Genomic DNA, 26,299 nt, shown 5'->3' with positions numbered 1-26,299 from the left:
AGGGTGACTTAACAGTCACTGAGCCACAGCCTTTGGTGTGTGCTGTACGGTAACCCTGTGGGACAACAGCTCTGGCTGTCTCGGGACTGCTTCTTAGACCATGTTGGCCTCAAACTCGGAGATCAGCCTGCCTCTGCCTTCCGGGGCTGGGATTAAAGGAGTGCTCCACCACCACACTTTGACACCCTATCTTGCCCTATAAAGTCCACACTGCCAATGTTTCTGGCCCCCCCTCCATGAGCCTGCATCACCGCCGTGAGGGTCTAGCTAGGGCACTCAGCCAGGCCTCCCGCCCAGCCCACATAAGCAGAGCTCAGCCACACCTTAGAGGCTGCCAGAAGCCACCTCCAAAAGCAGCTGCCCCGGGTCTGTTCCCACGTGCTGCCCGCACATCCGGACGCCAAGCACTTCCGCCATAAAAAGGCTTCTGTCGCCTTTCGGTGACGTACATCCTGTCGCTGTAGTGCCGGTAGGCGGAAACGTCGAGTCGTTGGTTGGCCCCGCCGCTCGGTTCACGGCGCGGGCTATTCCGTGGCCGCCATGGCGTCGGAGCGGCCGCGGGAGCCCGAAGGCGAGGTAAGGGGCTGGCTGCGGCCACAGGTACACGCGCGGGGCCGCCAGGGCTGAGGTCTGGGGCAGGGCGGCTTGGCCCTCCCACGGCTCGACCCGCGAGTGATGCCACAGAGGCCGCCTACGGCCCGCGGCTCCGCAGACCCGCGTCCGCACCCTGCATGACCGCTAGATGGCGCACCGGCGCGCTCAGAAACCCACTCTAAATCGGCCAAACACGGTGATGAAGTTGTCAGAATAACTGCGTCGTAACTGCAAGACAAAGCTCAGTTTTGAATTCCAGGGACTCATGGCAGTGAGATGATTTTTTTTTCGCAAAGGTTCTATGTGGTTTACTAAGTACAAATCAAATATTTGGTGCTTTTTGTTGCAATATTCAGTGGCAATAAATTTCAGCAGTGTGTTTTATAAACTAGAGTTTTGATCATTCCCTGGGTGTATTTGGCTACAGTAGTTCCAGGATTCTTGTGTATCTCATACATAAAGATGAGAAAGGTAAAAATAACGGTCTCCGAGTTTAAATCCTCAGAATCGTCCTAAGTTATGGTTCTTATTACATAACAATGTTGGATTTGCTTCAACTTTAATTCAGGGTCAGAATTTCACTTTTAAAATCCAGTAAATGTCTTTTCCTAATAAATCATTAAGGAGATATTGATGCTAAAGGAATCTCTGTCTTTGCTGTGCACCTTTTAGTCAGCGTTGGACCTGTTAGAAGAATAGAGCAGCTTTCTTTGGATTTTTGTTTGTCTGCGTTTGGCAAATCTCAGCGTGTTATAGCCCAACCCACCCTTTCTTCCTCAGGATAGCATCAAGTTGTCAGCTGATGTCAAACCATTTGTCCCTAAGTTTGCTGGGCTCAATGTGGCGTGGTCAGAGTCCTCAGAAGCGTGTGTCTTCCCTGGCTGCGCAGCCACTTACTACCCATTTGTGCAGGAATCACCGGCGACTGAGTATGTATTTTCTAAAAGCCTTGCCTTACGTAAAAGGATTATTTCCTGGAGACACTGGTAATCACATACCCCCACATACTCTGAAACACTGATACCAATCTATTGCAGGGGAGGAAAGGAGGTCACAGCACAGTGCAGGATTTGGTGTAGGGGTTGAAGCAGGAAGGATCCTGAGGTCCTGGAAAGAGGCTGAGCAGGCAGTAGGGCAACTCCTCAGCAAAGGGAATGGCCAAAAGCTATTGAGTCCAGGGCCGCCGAGGCCATGTCAGGTACTTACTGTGCTGACATCCACCTGAACTTCTTTTTTAACTTTACCACTTGTTTTGTGGTGATATGGATTAAACCCATGGCCTTAAGCATTTTACGAAAGCTGTGTGCCATTGAGCTCTATTGCCCAGCTGCCTAGTTCATTAGTTTTAAACAGAAGGTCTGCAACAGCCTTTGTAGGAAGAAAAAGAGGGTCTGTTTGATTGTATGTATGTACATGCACATGTGTTGTGCATGTGAGTGAATGTGCACATGTGTGCACATGCATGTGGAAGCCCGCAGTTGATGTTGATCCCTGGTTCTCTTCTTCCATTTTTTTGAGAAAGAGCCTCACTGAGCTCGTCAGTCGGCTGGACCGTGAGCCCAGGGGTCTGCTCTTCCCCACTCGGGGCTGGAGTTCCAGACACTGCTGCACACTGCTTTCCCGGGCTCTGAAGCCCAAGCTCAGGTCGTTGGCTTCTGCTGCAGGCATTTTACTGACTGAGCCATCTCTCTAGCTCACATTCCGTTGTTGGTAGGGGACTTTCCAGTGCTAAAGTAAATGACCCTAAAAAAATAAAAGGTTTAAACTATTGTCTTACAAAAAAATTAATGTCCTTGGTTTGTGTTAATGAAATCTGCAACTGAAATTTACACTTTTTAGACAAAAAGTTTATCCTGAAGACATGGCCTTTAGAAAAGCCCCTGCATTTCCAGCGCAGTACGTATCTTCTGAGCTCTCCCTGCATCCGTTTGCCCGTTCCACTTATGCCCTTGAGTCTGCACAGAGTGCTTGCTCAGTGCCAGCCCTGCAGTGTGATTACAGCCAAGCACAGTGTCACCCGGGCTTTCGGACAGCAAAGCCCCGAAATGAGCACATGTGCCCTCCTCAGGACGCAAAAGGTGTATTGAAGGTGAGGAAATGCTGTGCTTTGTAGTGTCCTGACCCTGATCATTTGAGTGTTTAAAATGTAAGAAATTAGTGTGTTGAGTGACATTTAAGTGTTGCTTACCTTTTTGTGATAAGCAGCCTTTTTTACCAATGGTTTGATCTATTCTTTCCTTAAATGCTTAAAATGTGAATGCTTACTGGTTTGCTGGACTGAAGTTTCTTTCTCAGTGTGGTAGTAGGTTTTTTATTTCATACTATTTTCTTAAAATCTCTTCTGCAGAAAAAATACTCTGATGGGAGAAGAACATGTGACGCGCAAAAGTCAAACAGCAGAAGGGCTGACGGCACGGTGCCATCCGAGATGAGACCAGCTAGAGGTTCCTGTCACCTGTCCGCTCGCACCGAGGGTAGTTTGAAATCAGGTAAAACTAACGACCTTATCTAGTGCCAATCTGACACCTTCCTGAAACAGTACTATCCCTGCGGGTTGCTTATCATGACTGCTCCAAGAAATGTGCCCTGGAGCCTGGCCTAGCTGAGGCCAAAAACACTTACTGTGGTTTCTAGACATTGCTTCTCTCAAGCAATAGTAGGGCTGGAAGGGGTCAATACAGCGTGGGATGTGTTGCATTGTATACTCGGAGGTTCCGTAGCCTGTTAGGAACACCACGTAGCTTGCAGGTGATGACCCCAAGGTCAGAACATAACCTTAGTTCAAATCACAACCGTAGTCTTTACACTGTGTGTGTCCGTGCTCACTCCTAAACTGCATCTCCATTTTGAAGGCTCACTTTAAGTGACTTGACCCTAGGACTTGACCATAGTTAAAATGCCATGCTAAATAGTACCAAACCTGGGCACTCTGGTTACTGGAGATTACACGTGCATCTCCCAGCTGGAAAATTTCTGTTCGCACCTGGCTGAAAACTAGGGAGTCTACCTGATAACCTATGTTATTTTTAGTTTCAAGACCAGGCCTTACTATATAGATCACACTGACCTTGAACTTTCTCGATCCTCCTACCTCAGCCTCCTAAATGGTGGGATTATTAATGTGGACCACTATGCTTAGGAAAAGCTATTTTTAAGATCTCTTATGCCCGAGTCTTTAGAGTGTTCCCAGCTGCATCTGTTATTCCTAGAAGTCATCTACTAGTACTGTTTGACCATAGACACAACAATTTTCCTTTTTCATTTCTTAGAATTATTTGTTGTTTGTTTCCTTTGGTTTTTCGAGACAGCTTAGCGAAGAGTTAAGATTTTTTTTCTTCTTCTTCAGAGCTAAGGACTGAACCCAGGGCCTTGTGCTTGCTAGGAAATCACTCTACCACTGAGCTAAATCCCCAACTTACTTTTATTTGATGTGTACTGTCTGTGTGAAGGTGTCAGAAGACTTTCTGGAGCTAGAGTCACAGGCAGTGGCAAGCTGCTGTGTGGGTGCTGGGAATTGAACCCAGGCCCCCTGGAAGAGCAGTCAGTGCTCTCAACTGCTGAGCCAGATCTCTAGCTCCCACAATTATTTCTTCTTTTTCTTTTTTTCTTTTGGTTTTTCGAGACAGGGTTTCTCTGTAGCTTTGGAGCCTGTCCTGGAACTCCCTTTGTAGACCAGGCTGGACTCGAACTCACAGAGTTCGCCTGCCTCTGCCTCCCAAGTGCTGGGATTAAAGGCGTGTGCCACCACCACCTGGCCCCCCACAATTATTTCTATAATATTTACAGCTTTTGATTTGTTATTGTTGTTTGGTTGGTTTTTCATTTGGTTTCGATTTGTTTTGAGACAGGGTCTTACTGTGTAGCTCTTGTTGTCCTGCAACTCACTATATAGACCAGTCTGGCCTCGAACGTCTGCCTCTGCCTCCCAAATGGATTAAAGGTGTGTACCACTTCACCTGGCTTATAGCTTTTTTATTGTTGTTGTTTCCTTTTGTTTGTTTTGTTTTTTTAAAGATTTATTTGTTTATTATGTACACAGTACACACTGCCTGTACGTATGCCTGCAGGCCAGAAAAGGACACCAGATGTTTGTGGAGCCACCACGTGGTTGCTGGGAATTGAACTCAGAACTTCTGGAAGACCAGCCGGTGCTGTTAACCTCTGAACCATCTCTGCACCCCCCAGCTTTTTTTTTTTTTTTTTGGTATGCTTAACCAGGGCTATGAACTTCCATGTGTAATTCTAGCACTTGGTTTAATAAGTTTTTCTATTCTCATCAACTCTATTTATGAAAGTGTGGAAATGTCAGTGTTAAATGTACTAACTTTGGGCTTATAATTTGCTTAGGGGCTTCATAAGCTGTAGCCATCTCACTATCCTGGCACTGAAGTATGGGAAGAGGCTCACAGCTCCATACAGCAGTCCCCATCCACTTTACTCCAGCAGATGGGAAGGGGGGCGTTGATTACTTACAGGAAATTGGTGAGGCATCCCTAAGTTTGCCCATCTCCAGAACATGAGGAATTAAGATGCTCAGCTGTGCAGTCAGCTTGACTGTCTCACCAGCTTTAGAGTTAGTCCAGAAATGTGCAGTCTGGTGGATGGCTTTTGTCATCTGTACCCAGCGCTGCTGTAAAGAGGGTTAGCAGTAGAGCGAGCTGTGTGTTCACGTCAGCCTGCTGTATCCACTCGTTCTCTGAAGTTCAGGCTTGAGTGCTAGTGAGCAGGCTGTATCCTGACTTTTATCCCAGCTTTTCATCCTCTAATTACAGACGGTTGTCACAAACGAACTGACCGGAAGTCCAGAGTCCTTGAAAAAACTACATCTACCTCCAAACCTGAATTTGAATTTAGCGGGTTGGACTTTCCTGAACTGCAGAGTCCAAAGAACAGTAACATGCCAGAGACACAGAAGCAGCCCAGGTGGGGGCCTCTTGGCTCAGCTGCCAGTAACATGCCTCTCCTGGGAGAAGTAGGCAAGCCAGCTGCAGCGATGGTAGAGGTGAGTGGAAGGGCTTGTCTGTCTGTTTTGTCTTCTGCAAACACCCTTGTGTTCTGTCACTTGAAACACTTTGTATGTTAAATCACACCAGATTGCTAGGGAAAGGTACTAGGGAGAGGCCTTGAATTTGCACTTGGCCAGCCTGATAATAACAAGATTGTAACGTCTGGAGCTGATCTCCAAAAGATCACCTGATGTGCGCCCTTGAAACCTGGTAGGCAGAGCAAAGCGAGGCACCTCAGAAGGGGGAGGTTCTGGTCGAGTCCATTTAAAGTGCCCCTCCTAGCACCACAGCCTCACAACCTTTGAAGAGATGGTCAAGTGTGGTGACTCAGATGTTACCCACTGACCTCCAGGCATGCCCCGTGGCCCTTGAATACCACCTCCCGACACACAAAGAAGTAAAAATATGGAAATTAAAAACTAAAATACTTAAGTTTAAAACTTAGCTGAGACAGCTTCTGAAGTGGCTAGGCTTTTTACCTCACTCAGTCTCATTAATAACCGTAAGTGCAGCAGTGGTTACTGCAAATTCAAAGTTTTAGTCCACCAAATTAAACCATTTTGTTTTCCAAAGACTGACTCATAATTCTAGGAACTGAAAAGTGGTGGATTATTTTGTTAGTTACTTTTACTTGCTATGACCAAGATACCCAACATAGAAAGTGACGGAAGATGAGTTTGGTTCATGCCTTCAGAGGGTACAGTGCATCATAATGAGAAAGTGTGGTGGGCATGTGAAGAGGTGACTTGTTCTCATTATATGGACAGGAACCTGCGCATCTGAACCAGAGCAGGTTTTAACCTTCAGAAAAGGTGACCCTACTTCCAGCCTTCAGTTTCTGTGTCCTGAAGGTTCCACAGTCTCCTAAAACAAGACCGCCAGCTCAGGGGACAGTGCTCCAGCACATGAGCCTCTGGGATGACATTCAAGATTCCATCCATAAGTTAACTTGTGGCAGATTCCTACCCAAGAGAGAGAAGGGTACTAGACAGTATGGAAACAAAGAAGAAAGATAAAACCATGCATCTATTCCCACCTTGAAAAACCAAAGATAAATAAATTTAATTAAATAAATAAAATCTTTTGGAGTTTTTTTTCACATTTTATTAAGTATTTGACAACAACTGTTTCTTTTGGATTTATCCTGTTACTAGTTACAATTCACTTAAACCATCTTGATTAAGTAAATTGTTTATAGTTTCCATTGGTCTTTGTGAGCTGCCAGTGGTATTTATGAAAAGCACAGATGTTTTTGTTTTGTGTGTGTGTGTTGCTGAGGATAAGCACAGGTGCTGACAAGTGATAGGCAAATGCTCACTTGCTGAGTGATGTCCCGAACCTAGGCTATGTTTTAATAATTGTAATCTAGGTTACTGACCATACTGAAATAATAAAACGGCAAATGGATAAATTTGTAAAGTATATGATCCTAAAAATCATCTAAACTTTAAGGGTTAGAGCAATGGCTCAGTGATTATCAGCACTGGCTGCTCTTTCAGAGGACCTGAGGTCAGCACCCACATGGCAGCTCATTTCCATGCACATTTACAGTGAATCTATCTGCTTATGCAGGGGTTGCAGTTACTCTGGGGTGCGTTGTGATGTCCTTGCATCCTGTACCAAACATCATCACAATGCCCTAACATCAGTAAAGGAGGCAGCCTGCTTCCTGAGAGGGCACAGGCTTTTTTGGCTTTGTGGATGTTTTATTTTGATTTGATGGACTTTTTTATATTTGATATGTGAACATTGATTTTAGGACCATTGAGTTTTGGGGAAGCAGGTATTGTTTGTTTTTTGAGAGAAAGTCTATTATCTAGCTCTGACTGTCCTAGAATGATCCACCTGTCTCTGCCTCCCAAGTGCTGGGATTAAAGCCACCACACCCAGCTGTACCGTTGAATTTTAAGAATTAGAGAAATATTGGGATACTGTCCTGAAAAGCTGTTTATGGGGTATGCGGATGCATAATTTGTTTATTTGGTTTTTACATTTGTTGGTGTTTGTAAGTGCATGTGGGCATACACCACCACGTGCAACTCCTACTCATTCTTGATGGTATATAAAAGTTGCATGTTATTTAAAGTACTATGATGTAGTTATTGGGACCTATATGAAAACAATATACAATGTTTACATTGTAGGCAGAGAAGTTGAAGGTATTACCTAAGCTGTAGACTTGGGAAAGTTTGCTGGAAAAAAGTAGTTAACTTTCCCTGTTATTTACTTAGATATTTGGAATTTTTTGTTTATTAATCAAAATAGGATTTCTCTGTGTAACCCTGGCTATACTGGAAGTAGATCAGTCTGTGTATTTTTAATGAGACTATTTAGAGCAGGTTTAGGATCACAGCAAATAGAGAGGTAGGGACAGACTTTTTCATATGCTGCCTGCCCCATTCATCCCCAGCTTCCATGTCAGCCCACCCTTGTGTGTTACAGTTATGCAGCTTCATGGGCATGCCACTAACCTGGCCCTCCCAGCTGACATCTGGGTCACTGCAGGTGGACAGACCTGGAATGACATGTGTCCATCATTGTATCAGGAAGAGTATTCTCTGCCCTGAAGATGATGTTCCACCTGTTAGTCTCTCCCAAGCCCTGCAGCCTCTGATCATCTGTCTTTTCTGGAACATTGAGGAGTTGGGATCACACATTCTGTAGCTGCTTTCCCTTGATAATATACACTGGTCTGCGTTGTCAGCTCAGATATGGGCCATTGCCTTCTTTCCCCAGTGGCCTCATGGGGAGCCTCCCCAGCAGTGAGTGAGCAGCCTGCATCCCCGCCCCAGAGTGTCAGTGTTGTGTAACCTGGCCATTCTACAAGGTGTGCAGTTCTATATTGCTGTGAATGACTCACCTAATACTGGCTGGGCTTCTTGTAGGGTGAGACGGTGAAGACCGATCCCACAGATGGAGCTGTAGCTGACAGTGCTGCCGCCAGTTCCCCATGTGCACGAGGTAAGAGGGACCACACAATGGCTGTTTTATAAGCACATTTAATGCCACTGTCATTAAATGTTGTTAGTTTTGAAGCTCTAAGACAGCTAAGGAGTTTTTGAAAACTACCATCAGTGTTAGTTGAGAATATTGGCGCCCATATTCATGACAATCAGTGTAAAATGAGAGGCCATACTCTAAATGAACAGAAGTCTTGGTAAATGGGAATTTTATGAACCCAAGAATGAGGACTTTCAGTACTGTAGGATATAGTATACCTTTAAAATGTCAGAGTCCCAGGGCATCAATATATTTAAGCGACAACTGTTAATATTGGCATTATTCAAAGTTAAATCAGATTTTAAAACAAATACTACTTTATGGCCAGGCCTGTAACCCCAGCTTTTGGGAGACTACAGCAAGACACGATTCCATAAATTCAAAGGCAACCCCGGTCTTCAATAGTTCTGGGATAACTTAGTCTTCAAAGTAAGACTCTGTTTCATGAAACAACAGACTCTCCACTTAAAAGTAATAAACAGTTTGTTTTTATAAAAAATAACCTTTCCTATAAAAGAGACTGTGGCTAGAGTAGCCTTTGTTTTCTTATCATGTAGCTCCGTGGTCCGGTTTGGTGTTTGGCTCTTCTGCCTTCGGCGCACCACAGAGTACACTCCTTAGAGCGAGGAATGAGGGAGGCTCCTGGGCATTTCTCCTGCCAGGAAGTTGATTGTAACTTGGTGTGCTTTCAGCAGCCTGTCCAGGAAGCCAGGTATTTAGAAAGCATCGAGGAAATCATACTTCTGAGATGGTTATAGAAACTTGCCCTAGGGGCTGGAGAGATGGCTCAGAGGTTTCGAGCACTGGCTGCTCTTCCAGAGGTCCTGAATTCAGTTCCCAGCAACCATATGGTAGCTCACAACCATCTGTAAGTTGATTAGGTTCCCTCTTCTGGCATGAAAACAATACTATATACATAATAAATAATGTTAAAAAAAAAAAAAAAAGAAAGAAACTTGTCCTAGAAAAAAAGTCCAAACCATTCCTCAGTACATGGGCTCTTGTGTTCTTGGGTTCAGTATGGTACATCCCAGGACAGTTATTCACTGCCAAGGCTGTCTCAGTTGCTCTGTAGTGTGGGTCATGTGACTGACAGGCATTTGTCATCCCTTGGTGAGGGATGTCTTTTGTTTGGTGTCTATGTAGAGCTTCATGGGCAGCTGAGGGGTAGCTTTGGTGTGCTCACATTTGTAATGCAGTTAGTTGCCAGTCCCTGTAACAGCACAGGTCTACAGATCCTTGACTTGTTCTTACAGGCACAGAACAAGATTAGTAGGCCCAAAGTGGATCTGCACTCTCTAATTCTGTGTTTGCCACACAAGTATTTTGTGAGTTGTTATTTAACCAAAACTTATTTGCCTACCAATCTGTGGTCTCCAAGTTAATAAATCTAGGCAAATAATTAATTTATAAGTTGAAGGGGAAGAGACTAAGCATGCATGCACTCTTCTAGAAGAAAAACCAGTAGAGTGGATACTGTAGTTCTCAGATAGTGTTCTGGACAGTCAGTGGGTACTGCAGTCCTAGGGTGTTCTGGACAGTCAGTGGATACTGTAGATCTAGGGTGTTCTGGACAGTCAGTGGTTACTTGTAGATCTAGGGTGTTCTGGACAGTCAGTGGATACTGTAGTCCTAGGGTGTTCTGGACAGTCAGTGGGTACTGTAGTTCTAAGGTAGTGTTCTGGACAGTCAGCAAGTGCTATGGTTCTAGGGTATTCTGGACAGCTAGTTGGTAAATACTGCAGTCTCGCAGGATGGTATTCTAAACTCTATCCTTTTTGTTATGTTGTGGATAATTGATTATCACACAGTGCATTTTTGAATAATCAAGAAACTCCTGTTTACCATTGAAATGTTTAGTAATTGCGGTTATCTTTAAGCAGAGTTATCTTGGACACCAATGGGTTATATTGTTCGGCAGACAGTGTCTTCAGGATCAGCAGCAGCAACTGGAAACATTGCTTCCTTAATAAGCCTGAAGAAGACTGCTTCATCAGCAGATGCTAAGCACGTCAGTGTGACATCTGAGGCTTTATCAGACCCTTCCTACAGCAGGGAGAAGTGTGTTCATTCTACCGCAGAGGTACGCATCACTAGAGACAGGGTGGGGCTGTGGTGGTGGCACTTGGGAGGCTGAGGCCAGAGAATTGTAAATTCAAGGGCAATCTAGACTATATAGCAAATCCTTGTCTCCAAAAAAACCAATTAAGATGGTTAAGAGTCATGGGCTGGGAAAAGAGTGGGCAGTTAGTGCTTATTGGTGACAGACTTGGAGAAAGCTCTAGAGTTGCCTGCTTACAGTAATGTGTACATGGATGTAGTGCCACTGACCTGTGCACTGAAGCATGGTTGGGTGGTAGAGTTTATGTAGTACACAGTAGGAAAAAGGGACAATGAGGCGTGTCTCACGGCAGAGTCTGTGGGTCTGCTGTGGCCCCAGCTAGGTACCTTCCTTCCCGATTCCTCACTGAGAGTGCTGCAGTCCATCCCATACTGGCCAGCATGAGCTTCTTGTACTTGAGCCTTGACAAGAGAATGGGATATTTGTCAGGAAATAAGAGAGGAGGTGTCTTAAAACACTGCAACCACATGAGACCAACCTAGGCCCTCTGCATTTGAGTGACAGTTGTATAACTTGATCTGTTTGTGGGGCCCTTAGCTGTGGGACCAGGATCTGTCCCTGGTGCGTGAGTTGACTTTCTGGAACCTATTCCCTAGGGAAGTGGGGGGATGCCTTGCTCAGCCTTGATGCAGGGGGATGAGCTTGGTCCTGCCTCACCTTGATAAGCCATGCTGTGTTGACTCTCATGGGAGGCCTTACTCTTTCTGAGGACTGGATGAGGGGAGGGTAGGAAGGAGCTGGGGAGAGGGGTCAGGAGGAAGGAGGAGGGAAACTGTGGTTGGTATGTAAAATTAATAGAATTTAATAAAAAACGACTGCAACCATGTGGAGTGTTTATATTTTTATTTGTTGAGAGAAAGGGAGAGACTGTGTACCTTAAACATGCTAGCACTCTACCACAGCCATGTTTACAGCTCTCGAATTCTATAAAGAAATGACGCTGCCATAAGTTCATGCTCGTGTGTGTGTGTGTGTGTGTGTGTTGATGCAGCTTTTTCCTTTAGCTTTTTTCATTTGCATTTAAAGAATTTTTTCATTTTGCATTTCACTTTACCTATTATAAGATTTCAGAATAGATAGAATATGTTCCCCCTCCCCCCACTTAAACTCATGCATTTCTTTTTAAAGAGTCTTTTGTTTTGCAGTGGGGTCCCACATGGTAGCCCAGGCTGGCATAGATCTGGGTCTGCAAGAGCTGGGTTTGCAAGTGTGAGCCCTTTGCCCCCCTCCTTTTTTTTCCTTCTCCAGTGACCGAGTACAGGTGCACAGCAGCCTTCTGTCTGGTTATTGGTTGTAGCTTCCAGATTGCCATCCAAGCCAGTTTTCTAATACATAGTGAGGGATCTGGGCCTTATCGGTTAACAGGTTTTTATTGAGGTTTTCGTTTTGGAAGAAGAGTCTGCTTGGCTCAGAGTTTGAGGGTATCATGGCAGGAAGGGCATGGTGGCGGGAGTGATTAGGTAACCGGTCGTGGTGCACTCAGTGAGGAAATAGGAATGAATCTGTTTCAGAATTTTTTTAAATAATTGGCTTTTGCTTCATTGTGCAAGCCTTTAATCCCAACACTTAGGACAAAGGTAGTCGGATCTCTGTGAGTTTGAGGCCAGCCTGGTCTACAAAGTAAGTTCCAGGATAGCCAAGAGTTACATAGTGAGACCCTGCCTCAAAAGTCTAAAATTAAAAAGAAACCAAACAAAAAAATTCTGCTGTTAAGAGCATCAGCTGCTCTTCCAAAGATCCTGAGTTAATTCCCAGCAGCATGGTGGCTCACAGCCATCTATAGTTGGATCTAATGCCCTCTTCTGGCTTGCAGGCATATGTGCAAGTAGAGCTCTCATAAACAGAAAATAAATAAATCTTTAAAAAAAAGAGAGAGAGAGTTAAGATCTTGTTTGACAAAACATGACAGCTGACACTTATAATCTCAAGACTTGGGAGGCAGAGGCAGGAGGATTGTCACAGGTTTGAAGTCAATGGGGTATATACCTAGTTTCAGGTCAGGGTGGGCCACAGAGTGTGGAGCCAGGCCCTGTCTAGGGGTTGGGGAACACGGAGGGACTTTGTATTTTAAGGAGTGGAACAATAGTGATTTGGATGATAAACTTTTTTCCTCTGGAACCTTCTTTGTTATGAGTTCTTCTATGTAAATGCCAATGGTTCCTACAAGAGTTTAGTCATCTGAACATTGTTCTCTTCCATACCTCTTTGAATTTTTTAAAAGTACATGTGACTTTTCAGTTTGGTTCTGGGTTTGAACCCTGTGTCCAGGCCCTGGTCTGTGGTTCTTAATTTCTGCCCCCCAGGGAAGCCCACACTAGTAGGTTATTTTAGATCCCGCTGCAGGCATCAAAACATAAACATGTTAAGAGGGGATTCTGTTTTCCTGAGTTTTATTTTATATTTGTATCCTCCTTTCTTTGGGAACTGGAAATCAATCCCAGCGCTTAGCATATGTACTCCCATGAAGCTACATCCCAAACTTGTATCTAATTTAAAAACAAAACATAATTGGCATTTTCACAATCCCTTAAAAGTGGTCTTTTAAACATAACAGGCTGGGTTGGTAAGAGTGCTCATTCTTTCTGCTGAGCCTTTTCTCCTGATGGGTGAATGCTCCTGGGCTAGAGGAGTTCTAAAAACATCGCTGTGCTGATGAGTTCAGTCTCATGGAAAAGGCTGAAAGTTTGCAGATACAGAACTCAGCAGAAGGGTTAGTGCTCTCAAGAGAAAACCCAGCAAGTCACCAGATAGATGGAGAAAGAAATGAGCTGGGTCAGACACAATGACCAATCTAAGCATGGGCAGGAAGTATAAGAACCCCCAAAGCCAGGGCACAGCAGCCTCAGGTGGGAGCAGCAGGTTCTTGGTCCTGTGGAAGTGGGGGTCAGCCTAACAGGCATGGGGCCAGGCTTTGCTGTGTTCAGAGACTCGTAGGAATCAGACACCCATGCAGAAGACAGAAACCTGCCTTGCTGGCGGGAATGACACACCTAAATGTGAGCAGCTCTCTAACAGCCTGACTTCAGGGTGAGCAGTCTGTCATGTCCAGGGCTGCAAGTCTCCAGAAAAGCGGTACCCTGTGTTTTAATTTTGTTCTGGAACAGGTCAAAGATTCTATTAGATACCCTTATATTCCACAGTTTTTTCTTTGTATTTTTTTCTAGGCCAAAGCATCACAAGGAGGGGAACTCGAACAAAATGAAACCTCAAGAAAGAGTAAGAAAAAGAAAGACAAGTCTAAATCAAACTATGAAGTCCTGGCAGTTCAGGAGCCTCCACGGATTGAAGTATGTGTTTGTTCCAAGCTTGGTGTGGTGCGGGTGCGGTTTTCTCAGACACGGGCTCACACTGGCTTCAGGATTGAAGATCTCTGCTGCCTCTGTTAGCAGTTCTTTTCCTGCTTCGAAAGAATTTAACAGTCTTCCAGGATGGTAGTGCATGCCCACGATTCCAGCAATTGGAAGGCAGAGACAGGAGGATCAGGGTTGAAAGTCATCCTCAGCTACACACAGAGTTCGAGGAGAGAGGATAGCCAGGGCTATTTGAGAAGCTGTCAACAGAAAGAGAAAAGAGTAGTGTTCGCTGTCTTTTCTGCCTATTCCAGGCTGTCTCCTCACATGGCTGAGAGACCTGGCTGGAGCTTAGTAGCTGCTGTCCTGTGCTGCTCATGTTCCCCTCCATTCTCGTCGCTGGGTTACTTCCCTTGCAGAGCCAGCTTTTATAGGCTTCCTTTTCTGTCATGTATCTATCTTATGAAGTGCCTCACTATTGAAGGGAAGTGTAGAACGCCATACGTTCCTCGTAGACCCCAGTCAGGAGAATCCCATGAAATTGCTTACAGGAATATTAATTGTTGTCCCAGGATCCCTGTATTCATGTTCGCACACACTAAAGAGCCAGCTCAGTTCTCACGGCATTTCACTCTGGCCTGTTTGTCTTTTTCACATTCCGCTACCAGACTTGGGTCCTTGCTGTTTGTGTAGGCACAGGATCTCCCATGGCTGCCGCCCAGGACATTCCCACCGAACTGGAAAGGTCATTCACAGAAGTCTTGGAACATTCCAGAATAGTAGTTAGGTGTAGGGCAGAGAGTTGTGTTTAGGCCAGTCAACTGGGCATGCTTCTTCCTTTTAATTCCCACATGACTTTGTCCCAGAGCAACCAAACTGCTGACAGAATTGCGGCAAAATAGGATGTTTAATTGTTCTTCGGAAGCTTATTGCCTCGTTTGCCATAAGCCTCAAAATATTTCAATCTGCTGAGTTTGGATTTCTGAGTTTCTCTGCTGAAAAACATGAGTCTTTTAAAGAACAGGTGTTTTGATAGACTCATGTTAAGGCAGTATGGTCAGTTCTGGGGACTCCTGCAGTACCTAGGTCCTGGGCAGCAATCCCTCTGGACCAGGGCAAGAGTGTTAGAGCTGTGTTCTAAGAGTAAGATAAAGTTGAAACTTCCATGGTAGCGACGTGGAGATGTGTGTAATCACCTTTGGAAACTGTTGGGAGTCAGGGAGAGCTTGTGTGCAGCTGCTCACCCCCGTGTAGGAAGCTGATGGTGTGCTTTCCCCAGGATGCCGAGGAATTCCCCAACCTGTCAGCTGCGTCTGAGAGAAGACACAGAGTAGAGTCCCCGAAACTTCAGAGCAAACAGCAGGCGCAGGTGAGTGTTAGATTGCAGACGCTGTCGCTTCCTTCCGATGTAACTGTCCTGCTATGGGAACTGTTAGGAGAACCTGCTCGCTGAATGTCCTCACAGGGGCCTGCCTTCTGATGGATCTCCAAGGAAAACAACAGGACCACTGTGAAGCTGAAGCAGAATGCCCTTTTTGTAATAAGATTTGGTGACTACAGTTGCTGTTAGACGGGGGGACACACTGCCTAGAAACTGAGGAGGGAACACTCTTCTATTCAGCCCAGTCCATACTGAGCCAAAGGGGGTCATTCCTTCTTTTACCCTATCCAGTCAGTACTGAGCTGGGGAAGTCATAGTTCCAACCAGATAGCCTCAGACAAAAACTTTTAGAGTTTTTATTTGAGTCTTTTTGAGACAAGGTGTCACATGAGAACTCAGGCTGGCCTTGAACTTAAAGCAGTCCTTCTGCCTCAGCCTCTCGAGGGCTGGGGTTACAGGGATATGCCTCCATTCCCATCTTCACAGACTCCTGTAGCCAAAGATTTCACATAAGCTTTCAGTATATGCTATTAATGATAGCAGGTAATGTGAATTTTACAATCTTTTAGTCTCTTTGTTTTATCTTTTTATTTTTGCAAAGTGTAAATTATGGTGTGCAAAATCCAGTATTAGGAGTAAACTTGTAAATTTGTGCTTTGTAGAATGATTTCAAAACTGGTGGAAAGAAGAGCCAGATTCCAGTGCAGCTGGACCTGGGGGGCATGCTGGCAGCGCTGGAGAAGCAGCAGCATGCCCCGCATGCCAAGCCGTCCTCCAGACCAGTGGTGTTCTCAGGTAGGCACCTTTGCACCTCAGCAAGGGCTCAAAGCTGCTTCCCGAGGCTGTTCAGTAAGTATTTCCTTCCTCATGGAAGTTCTTATCACCACCGCAGAGGGTGCTGGGATAGCCATGGACATGGACGGTGAAGGAGAGTAGAATCCTAACGAACCTGAACGTCTATGCCAGTTGGTTACCAAGTGTGCCGAGTCCACTGGGACATCTCTTCAGAAAGATGCTGAGATAATGTGGCACAGAATAGTTTACTTACCCACAGATGGAAACAAGTTCTAATGGACTAGTGTGCTCTACATAGGGAGTGCTAGGTTAGCCAGGGCTACACGGTGAGAGCGTCTCAAAAAATCCCAGTTACAGTTAAATATGATCTTTAAGAATCAAGAACCCAGCTGGGCGGTGGTGGTGCACACCCTTAATCCTAGCACTGGGGAGGCAGAGGCAGGTGGATCTCTGTGAATTTGAGGCCAGCCTGATCTATAGCACAAGTTCCAGGACAGCCAGGGCTGTTAAACAAAGAAACCCTGTCTCAAAAAATAAATAGATAAATAAGTAAATAAATAAGAAGAATCAAGAACCTTCAATTTAAAGTTAAAGATGCGTCCCTCTTAATCTATCATGGGTTCCAGGGATAGAACTCATTTTGTCAGGCTTGCAGAGCAGGTGCTTCTACTGGCTGAGCCATTTCCTGGCCCAGTTTCCCTTTATATGACGAGACTATGTTCCCAGGGCCTTCACTGCATTCTGTATGCATGGGGGACCCCACCCCACCCTGTGGGGGTAAGGAGGCTACTGTCTTAGTTACTCTTCTATGCTCTGAAGAGATACTTTGTCTAGGGCAACTCTTATGAAGGTATTTCATTGGGGCCTTCCTGACAGGCCTTGGATGTGCAGGTGTACACACATGTGCAGGGAGGCTAGAGGACAGTGGGTATTACCTGTCACTCTGTCCTTTCCTTCTGTGGATGTGCAGGTGTACACACATGTGCAGGGAGCCTAGAGGACAGTGGGTATTACCTGTCACTCTGTCCTTTCCTTCTGTGGATGTGCAGGTGTACACACATGTGCAGGGAGCCTAGAGGACAGTGGGTATTACCTGTCACTCTGTCCATTCCTTCTGAGGCAGGGTTTCTCCCTGAACCTTTCCTTCTCAGCTAGGCTGGAAGCTGTCGAGCCCCAGCTCTCTTCCTCTCTGATCCCCTTGGAGCTGGGATTACAGGTGTGCACAGGATGCCTGACTTGGTACATGGGTGCTAGGATCCAAACTGCAGTCCTCGTGATTACAGAGCAAGCACTCAAATGCTGAGCCATCTCCAGCCCCTTTGGTTTGTTGCTATGAAGTTTATGTAAGTTAAACTTCTTCAACTGTACAACTTAGGAGGCCAGATAAGGGGCTGGATTCAGCTGTACCATTGGGTGCCAGGCGAGCAAGTAGGCATAAATAGGGGCCACCTAGCCACATATCTGCCCCAGAGACCACGTGAGAATAAGGCTCTGTCGATGCAAGCTGCTGTGCTGCAGAATGAGAAGCAACCTAGAAAGATAGTGCTGGCTGTCTGGACAAGTTGTGGGTGACTCAGGAATTGTGTGAGTGAGGTCGGATGGATGCAATGCCAGTTATTTTAAGATGATGCTCCAGAAAGGAGTGCCCAGGACATGCTGGGACAAATTCCGTGACTTCTTGGAACAATAAACTGCACATGGCAGTTTATTGGTTACCATCCCTTTTTCTTTGGTATTTTAGAAATCATAAATTCATCTAGGGGGAGCAAAGGGACTGGCAGGAGCAGGGAGAGACAGGAAAAGGGTGTGGTGAGGAGAGGCACGCTCAACGTGAGATCAGCCAAGTTAGGAGGCTTTCATGGGAGGAATAGAGTGTTGAACAGCGCTGCACCCAAAAGTGGGGTAGACTGGGAGAGTTCAACTCCAGGGTTGAGTAGTTATCAGAAGTATTGATTGCAGAGATCAACTGCCCGTGGTAGAACTTGGAGTGTGTTTATGTCCAAGAATCTCAAGAACCAACTAGAAGCATGACTAGAATTTTATAAGAGCCATGTAATATTGCTAGACAAATGGTGTCACTAAGATGCCAGTAAGCAACTTGTACAGGAGGCAGTGCCACCTGAGAGTGTGGTGATGAGCAGTTTCCCAGGATCCACCGGTAGTAAACACAAACTACCTCAAATAGCCCAAGTCAGTAGTGTGATCCTTGTAGTTTTAGATAGACTTTCCCGACGTGATCCCAGGTAAAGAGTAAATACTGTTTAGAACCCATGCCGGTGAGAAGGAGTAAAAGGTGGTTTGACAGAGGCCAGAAAGGCTGTGTATCAGAGGGTGTGTGGGCGGGGCTCCAGCAGGACCATCTGGCATCCCCACTCTATTGCAGTTGGAGCAGTGCCGGTCCTTTCCAAGGACGCCTCCTCAGGTGAGAGGGGCCGCCGCTCCAGTCAGGTGAAGACCCCACACAACCCCTTGGATTCCAGTGCCCCCCTGATGAAGAAGGGGAAGCAGAGAGAAATCCCTAAGGCCAAGAAGCCCACCTCGCTGAAGAAGGTATGTGGACTGTTTCCATGGAAGCAAAGCGCTGGAAGATGGATGGACTCTGCACTGTATGAAGGACTCAGCCCTTCTGCTTTTCGGTTGTTCTGGGGATTGAACCCAGAGCACTGCTTACATAGGCAAGCATTCCACCACTGAGCCATAAGCAGAGCCCACATCTTTGGCTTTTAAGGCTTACATTATAGACTAATGTTAGACCAAACTGTCAATTTTCTCTAGCAAACGACCCTTCACCCTCTCCTTGTAACAAGACGGAGAGTGCGGGCAAAGAAAATCTCTTTTTTTTTTTTTTAAGATTTATTTATTTATTTATTATGTATACAACATTCTGCCTCTGCCTGCATGCCAGAGGAGGGCACCAGATGTCAGTACAGATGGTTGTGAGTCACCATGTGGTTGCTGGGAATTGAACTCAGGACCTCTGGAAGAGCAGCCAGTGCTCTTAACTTCTGAGCCATCTCTCCAGCCCCAAAGAAAATCTCTTATTACTCCTTTGTGGCAGTACAGAAACCTAGACGGGGTGGGTGTGGGTGTCACATTTCCTTCCTCACACTCTGCTTCTCCCCTGGTGCTCTCCAGACTGTAGAGACTTCTCTGCAGGCCTTTTGTCCACCAGCTGACCCTGTGCTGTGTGCTCTGGGTCCATTTAAATGTCCGTGGTGGCTGGGCAGTGGTGCTGCACGCCTTTAATCCCAGCACTTGGGAAACAGAGGCTGGTGAATCACTGCAAATTCAGGCCAGCCTGGTCTACGGAGCAAGTTCCAGGACAAGCCAGGGCTACCCAGAGAAACCCTGTCTTGAAAAGAAAAAAGTCTGCTGGATGGCTCTTGTGCCACACAACTGGCATCAGAGCCTTGTGTCTCCAGAGAGAACTGTGCATTGCCCATGCCAGATGTGGTATGAAGGAGTCGTCATCACTCCAAAGTCATGACCAGATGTATTCAGCAAGCTGAACTTGGGCCTTTCTTGGGCAGAAGAGCTTATCTTTTAGCTATAGGTATTTAGGTGTTTTAATCATTTTTTTTAAATTTGTTTTTAAATTTTAAGATAATTCTAAAAGAACGGCAAGAGAGACTGCAGCAGAGACTCCAGGAAAGTGCGGTGAGCCTGGCTGTGGCCAGTGATGATGCACAGAAGGTAGAGAATGGCGCCAGTGACCAAGCTGCCAAGCAGCTTCACCCTGCAGGTACCAGTTTCTGTGTGTGCATCCGAATAGTCCTTCAGGTGGGAGCTCCCATGAGAATGGTGATCTGTGGCAGAAATTGTGACACTGCCAGCCTCACGTGGGCCTTGTGGTAAAATGCACGTTACCATGGAACCAGGAGGATGTGGTTTCCACAACCTAGTTCTACAGGCAGAGGAACCTCTTCCTGAGGTTTGGTCGTGTGTGATGCTGGGAGCTCCGAGATTATTTATATTTACCAACTATTTGAAACCTGGTGTCATAAAAAATTCATGTGTATGATTTTCCAGAGACTTTCTATGGAGTTGTACGTTCAGGGAGTGTACATAGTGCAAACATGTGTGACTAAAGGACTTTTCACAGCATGAGAAAACTACAGGGACCCTCTCCAGGTCATCTAGTTAGAGGCCTCCTGCAGGGATACTGCCCCAGCATGGTGCCAGCCACAGGGCTATTACCTGGCACAGTGCAGCTGTGGTGTGTGCCATGCTGACTCCACCTCCTTTCCTAGCATGTGTCCCACACTAGCCTCAAACTGACTGTAGCGTAGGCCTTTCTTGAGCCTGGCCATAGCAGTCCTCCTGCCTCGGCCTCTTGCATGCTGCTAACCCTGGGGTCTTTTTGTTTGAAGCGTGGTCTCACTATGTAACTCTAGCTAGCCTGGAATTTAGTGTGTAGACTTGTAGGCCCTGAACACACAGAGATCGCCTGCCTCTGCCTCCTGAGTGCTTGGCAGCTACCCCTGCTTTATAAAATTTCCTAATATGTTATTCTTTAGTTTCCAAACATAAAAGGTAGATTTTACCACTGAACTGTACACTTAATGGTAACTTTTCTGTATTTTAACACAGTGAAAATGAGTGAGTGGACAGACTTGGGAAGGGGCATAGGAAAGAACAGAAAGCTGCTCTGGCAGTCCACACATCTTCCTGTCTCCTCCAAGGCTGGGTTGTTCTTCCTGGCTGGCTCTGCAGGATGATGGATTGTTGCTGTGTTACTGACACCAAGAGCCTTCTGCCCTGCAGGCTGCTCTCTGTGTGCAAGGCCCTGAAGCGGTGCACAGTGATTGCTCTTTTTTTCTTTTTCCCTCTCTGAAGGTTCAGAGAAAACAGAAGAATCAGTATCTTCTACACCTGTGATTGAGGGTGAGTCAGAAGAGCCAACTGCCACGGAGTTCCAGAGGGACCCAGAGGTCTGCCAGCCCGCCCCTGGCAGTGCCACCTTCCCCAAGATCCACAGCCGGAGGTTCCGGGAGTGAGTGAGCATTGGCTGCTGGGCTTGGGTTGGGGCTGACTCTGACTTCTCCCGCCTGCTGGTGTAGGAGCACAAGCTGCAGTGTCTGCCACAGTATGTTGTAATCCTGTGCTTGAAATCGACTACAGAACTAGTTCTGCAGTCGGGGTGGGATATAGGCATCCTCTTCCTGTGTGTTTCTGCTAATGGTTGGAGAGTGTCCCTAGTCTGTTTTTGAAGCTGGAGTGGGTAGCAGTGACAGTAACTGGGCCTTTCATGTTTCACTTTCACGGAAGTTTCTTTCCCTCTCTATTTCCCTCCATTCTTTTCTTTTTCCTTTCTTTCTTCCTTATGTATTTACTTTTTGTGTGTGTGAGATGGACTTACTGTGTGGCCCAGGATAGTCTTGACCTTGAACTCACATTCTTGCTTCTGCAGCCTCTGAATACTAGGGTTACAAGTATGGCCACCACGCCTGGCTTCAGTTTAATTCCCTAGGGTATGATGCATTCAGCATTGCTCATACCTCCTCTTTCACGGGGTTCCTCATCTCTCTAGATGAGTGTTCGGAGCAGGGTGACACAGAAGAGAAGCCAGATAGGGCCTGCATAAGGCATGAAGGGCTGGGCCTCCATAGCATCTCTCCCTGTAGTAGAGGGCTGCATCCAGCCTTTGTGTCGCAGGCTTATCAGGAGTTGCATGTTCCTGGTGAGTACTGCTGTCTCCATGGCTTCTGTCTGATGCTGTCTGCATCTCCTGTGCCTCTGCTCCTTTAAGCTACTGCAGCCAGATGCTTAGTAAAGAAGTAGATGCTTGTGTCACGGGGCTGCTCAAGGAACTGGTGCGCTTCCAAGACCGGATGTACCAGAAGGATCCTGTCAAGGCCAAGACCAAACGCCGGCTCGTGTTGGGGCTGAGGGAAGTCCTGAAGCACCTGAAGCTCAGGAAGCTGAAGTGCATCATCATCTCTCCCAATTGTGAGAAGACACAGTCCAAAGGTGACAGCACCCCCACAGGCTCCTGTGCCAATGCCCAGTGTTCTGGGCTCACAGTCCCACATAGTCGGTGGGCACACTGGCAGCTTGCTTGCAGTCAGTCCCAGTGTACTGTGAACTGAGCCCCTGTCCAGCACTGGTTCTAGCCCTCCCTGGCCACGGGCCTTCCTCTGAGGCCAGCCAGCAGGGTAGAGTGTGCCTCTGCCATGCCAGCTGCTGCTCCAGAGCTCAGTGGGGTTGCTGGAGACCTTGGAGGGGCTTTGGTCCTGCTTGCATTTGTTCTGTCTGTATTTAGCATCGCTGATCACTCATAGGAAGTGGAGGGAATGTCTTAGAATACATGAACTGTCTCCCTGTCCCATTCCTTTCTCTTGTAACCTTTAACTCAGACAGAGTCACACTGAAGTAACAGGTGCAGATCTGGTGCCAAGTTCTGAGCCATGGTCTCAGGTCACCATTTTACACCCCAGGCCTTGGAGCAGCAACAGCTAGACACCTACATGTGCACCCCAGGAGCTCCCCTCTGTGCTGACTCGGCACTGCCCCCACCATTACCACCAGCCAGAACATGGCAGGGCTTTGTGACTTGTCTGGCTGGCAGTGTGTTTGGTAGCGCTAGATCATGGGAGAGAAGGAGCAGACTGTTTTCTGCTCTTGTCTGCAGTGTACATCTATACACAGCAAACTGAAGTGGTCCCATAAAGCCTGCTAATGGAAAAGGCAAGCCTGGGCTTCCTGCCCTGGCAACCTCAGTTGACCCTTAGGCAAACCTTGGAGTATTTCCTTCCACAGCTCCAAGTAAGTGGTTTGGGTACCACTACCTGGTGTGTTTTTAGCTTCCTAACACCTCCGTTCCCAGTAGATACCAATCATACACCCCTGGAAAGCTCTTTCTGCCTCCCGCTCTCCCTCTCAACCCTCCTCCGCTTCCCAGTAGATACCAATCATACACCCCTGGAAAGCTCTTTCTGCTTCCCGCTCTCCCTCTCAACCCTTTCTTACGCTGCTGTCAGGGGTCCTAGCATGGGGGTCCTGCATGCCTGGCCCTGCCTTTGCAGAGGGCTGTAGTGAGAGCCGGGTGTCTCTGTGCTTCTCTAGCTTCCTGCGGTAAAGGCTGGAGAGCAATGGCAGTGTGAGAACAGGCATGTGGGGAGCCTGCGGGCCCAGCACCACACTTGCAGCTGTCAGGGTAGAGCTGCAGAATGCAGGACATGCAGCATGTCTCCCGCATCCCTTCCCTTCCCCATACTATTTTAAAATTTTCTCATATCCCAGTTGTAGGAAGCCATGATTTTTTAAAATTCAGGGCTAATGTAGAGTGAACATTTGATCTCTTCAGATCATCAGGTACCAGGAACAGAGGTCGGGTTCAAGTGGGGTTGACAGCCACTTTAGATACGCATGGGAAGGGCAGGGGTCAAGATGTTCCACTCTCTTAGTATGTTCTGAAAATTGTTCTTGGGCTTTGTGAGTCTACCCCTGTGGTCTTCTATTTCTGAGGTAAATAGGTCATTTCTTCATTTCTTCTTGTGAAATGTTGGAACATAGCGGTGTGTGCCGCCAGCTCCCTGACAGATCTCCCTTCTGTTGGGGTGATCCTCGGTGCTGTTGGGCACCCAGTGACAAGGTATGTCACCTGCGTAAAGTGCTCCTTCATCTCCCTGTGTTGGCCTTGATGGTACCTCATCAGAAGCAGGCCCAAGGTAGTAAGGAGCCAGGAGCCCATGCACACCAGACACCTGGGCCTACACAGTATGCTAGGCCCCCAGCCCCTCTGCGCCTCTGGTTTTCAGCCTGCGAGTGGGACGTGTGGGGCAGTTTGTCAGTGACCTGTCAGAGTACTGTTAGCTGATTCTTAGTTTCCCTGAGCACGATGGGAATTGTGCAGCTTACATTTTGGAGGTGTCTGTCTGAGAACTGATTCTTCCTTGTAGTTGGGACTCGCTCTCTCCAGGTGGCGTTGGCATGGGCTGGCGGGGTACCTCGTTATCTACAGGGTCAGCGTCAACCCCATGTCCTGTGGACCTGTGCTTATTTGACCAGGTGGCTTGGACGACACACTGCACACTATCATCGATTGCGCCTGTGAGCAAAACATCCCCTTCGTGTTTGCACTTAACCGCAAGGCTCTAGGACGTAGTCTGAACAAAGCTGTTCCTGTCAGCATCGTGGGGATCTTCAGCTACGATGGGGCCCAGGTGAGTTGAGCCCCAGCCTTCTGGCTCCTTGTCCATGGGAAGAAGTTGGGGTCGTGACCTATAATGTAAGCCTACCAACAGGCAGACCATAGCCTCTGTTGTGTTGACCCTACAGAGAATTTATCCCAAAACAGAATCTTCTCAGAAAGCAGTAGCCTTTGTCTCCATAATAGCACCGAGTGAAGGTCCTGAATTTAACTCTAGGTTTATTACCAACTGAGAGGTACCATGTGCCTAAAAATTTGGCCAGTGGTGGTGCATGCCTTTACTCCCAGCACTCAGGAGGCAGAGGCAGGTGGATTTCTGTGAGTTCGAGGCCAGCCTGGTCTACAAAGTGAGTTCCAGGACAGCACCAAAACTACACAAAGAAACCCTGTCTCAAAAACAAAACCAAAACAAAACAAAACAAAAAATTTGGCTAGTCTTCTCATCTCCTGGCAGCACTCCATGGCAGAGACTCCACAACCCTTGTTACCCCTACCTTGCTGTCCTGCAATGTGCTCTCTTGTGCTCAGGACCAGTTCCACAAGATGGTTGAGCTGACCATGGCTGCCCGGCAAGCATACAAGACCATGTTGGAGACGGTGCGGCAGGAACTGGCAGGACAGCCTGGGCCCCAGACTCCTCCTAACCCACCCATACAGGACCCCATCCAGTCCACTGATGAAGGCGCCCTCGCCTCCACTGGAAAAGAACCATACTATAGTAAGTGCTGTGGGGAGGGGACCTCTGCGTTCAGTGTTAGTCAGAACCTCAGGAGGTTTGAGAACAGCTTGGCACCAAATCCTTAAGACTAGCTGCCACAGTGGACTGTGGTAGGTCCAGGCAGTCCTGAATCCATCTCTTGCCCATTGCTTCTGAGATCTTAGTCCTCAGACGTCAGAAGCTGCAAGGTCTTATATTTGATGATCTTAACATTTGAGCTAAATACCACCTAAATAGGCTTAAGGGCAGTTATACCTAAGACCAACTTGGGAGGGCAAGTTGCCAGGGTCACTGTTGACTGATGCTTTTGGGGGCTGTGATTGATGCTGCTCACTAAGGGAGATCCAGCCTAGCAAGTGTGGAAGAGTGAGTAGAGCTGACCGTCACAGTTAGCAACATCTCATCAAGCCTCTGTGGAGTTTTGTGACCTGTCAGTGTCTGTCACTTGAGCTGTTTTCCTGTTGCAGTTGAGATCTGGAGAAAGCATCTGGAAGCATACAGTCAGCGTGCTCTGGAGCTGGAAGACTCCCTGGAGGCCTCAACCTCTCAGATGATGAACTTGAATTTATAAGAAGAGTTCTTGTCTGTGTGTCTGTGTATTGGGTAAGGATGGGGGAGGCAGGAGAAAGACTTCCTTCTCAATTCTTTACTGAGCCGATGTAGTTTATGTGACTGTAGAGTTGGAAATTCACTGGCCTGAGGGCAAAGGAAGCAGCTGGTGTAGCTCTTGGAGTCCAGCAGGTGGACACAGATACACTCGTGAGAGCCTTGCCTAAGAGCCGGTGATTCAGCTTTGCTTCCCTCTGCACACTGGACCTGGAAAGTGCTGGAGACCGTGGTCCTAGGTACTGTGGCTGCCTAGGAAACACTCTATTACAGAGCCACTGAACCAGTGACGGGGAGGCGGAACAGGGGCTGTGCTCCTGTGGGGACTATGGAGGGCCCCTTCTCAGGGGTTGGAGCCCTGCCACTTTGTGCTGCCAAGGATTTGCTAAAATGAGCCTCAGAAGAAAATTAGTTTCTAACATGACTTTTTGACATAAATTAATCCTTTTAGTTTTTATTTTCCAAAGAAGCAGTATATATCAAATTTGTAGATTTCAGTGTGGATTCTACAGATCTTTTTAATGACCGTACGATGAATGTGGTTTCTGTCTTAAAGGACAGAGCTTGCTTGCATATTTTCTCTCTGCAAGTGAGAGGGCTATTTATTTTGAATAAAGAGTGACTATTTAATTTCA

The 26,299-nt window shown here is 46.9% G+C and overlaps 1 protein-coding gene across 3 annotated transcripts; it reads left to right on the top strand.

Moving 5' to 3' along the window:
* The first annotated feature begins 471 nt into the window (after positions 1-471).
* On the top strand, positions 472-26,299 carry LOC121453680 (selenocysteine insertion sequence-binding protein 2-like). 3 transcript variants are annotated; one of them, XM_041660609.1, is made up of 17 exons: positions 472-576; positions 1,375-1,523; positions 2,434-2,683; positions 2,942-3,083; positions 5,367-5,596; positions 8,486-8,561; positions 10,484-10,683; positions 13,887-14,009; positions 15,292-15,381; positions 16,056-16,188; positions 18,572-18,738; positions 19,792-19,930; positions 21,025-21,181; positions 21,938-22,158; positions 24,199-24,353; positions 24,869-25,058; positions 25,526-26,299. In XM_041660609.1, exons 1-17 carry the CDS (start codon positions 541-543, stop codon positions 25,627-25,629), a joined length of 2,562 nt encoding a protein of 853 aa, XP_041516543.1. In that variant the 5' UTR covers positions 472-540; the 3' UTR covers positions 25,630-26,299. The 3 variants fall into 3 exon arrangements, with proteins under 3 accessions (XP_041516543.1, XP_041516541.1, XP_041516544.1); XM_041660607.1 differs by having other exon boundaries at positions 10,481-10,683; XM_041660610.1 differs by lacking the exons at positions 1,375-1,523; positions 2,434-2,683 and having other exon boundaries at positions 481-576; positions 10,481-10,683.

Source organism: Microtus oregoni, unplaced genomic scaffold (assembly GCF_018167655.1).
Source record: "Microtus oregoni isolate MIOR12 unplaced genomic scaffold, Mior012 000011F_ref0000422, whole genome shotgun sequence".
Lineage (NCBI taxonomy): Eukaryota > Metazoa > Chordata > Mammalia > Rodentia > Cricetidae > Microtus > Microtus oregoni.
The sequence above is the reverse complement of the archived record's forward strand: the minus strand, read 5'-3'. Positions and strand labels throughout refer to the sequence as shown.

What these genes read in the sequence shown, in the direction of transcription:
- LOC121453680 (XM_041660607.1), top strand. Translation starts at nt 541, where the DNA reads ATGGCGTCGGAGCGGCCGCGGGAGCCCGAAGGCGAG. An exon ending in ACGCAAAAGGTGTATTGAAG is followed by an intron (nt 2,684 to 2,941) that starts GTGAGGAAATGC and finishes TCTCTTCTGCAG; the next exon opens with AAAAAATACTCTGATGGGAG. An exon ending in AGCCCACCTCGCTGAAGAAG is followed by an intron (nt 18,739 to 19,791) that starts GTATGTGGACTG and finishes TTAAATTTTAAG; the next exon opens with ATAATTCTAAAAGAACGGCA.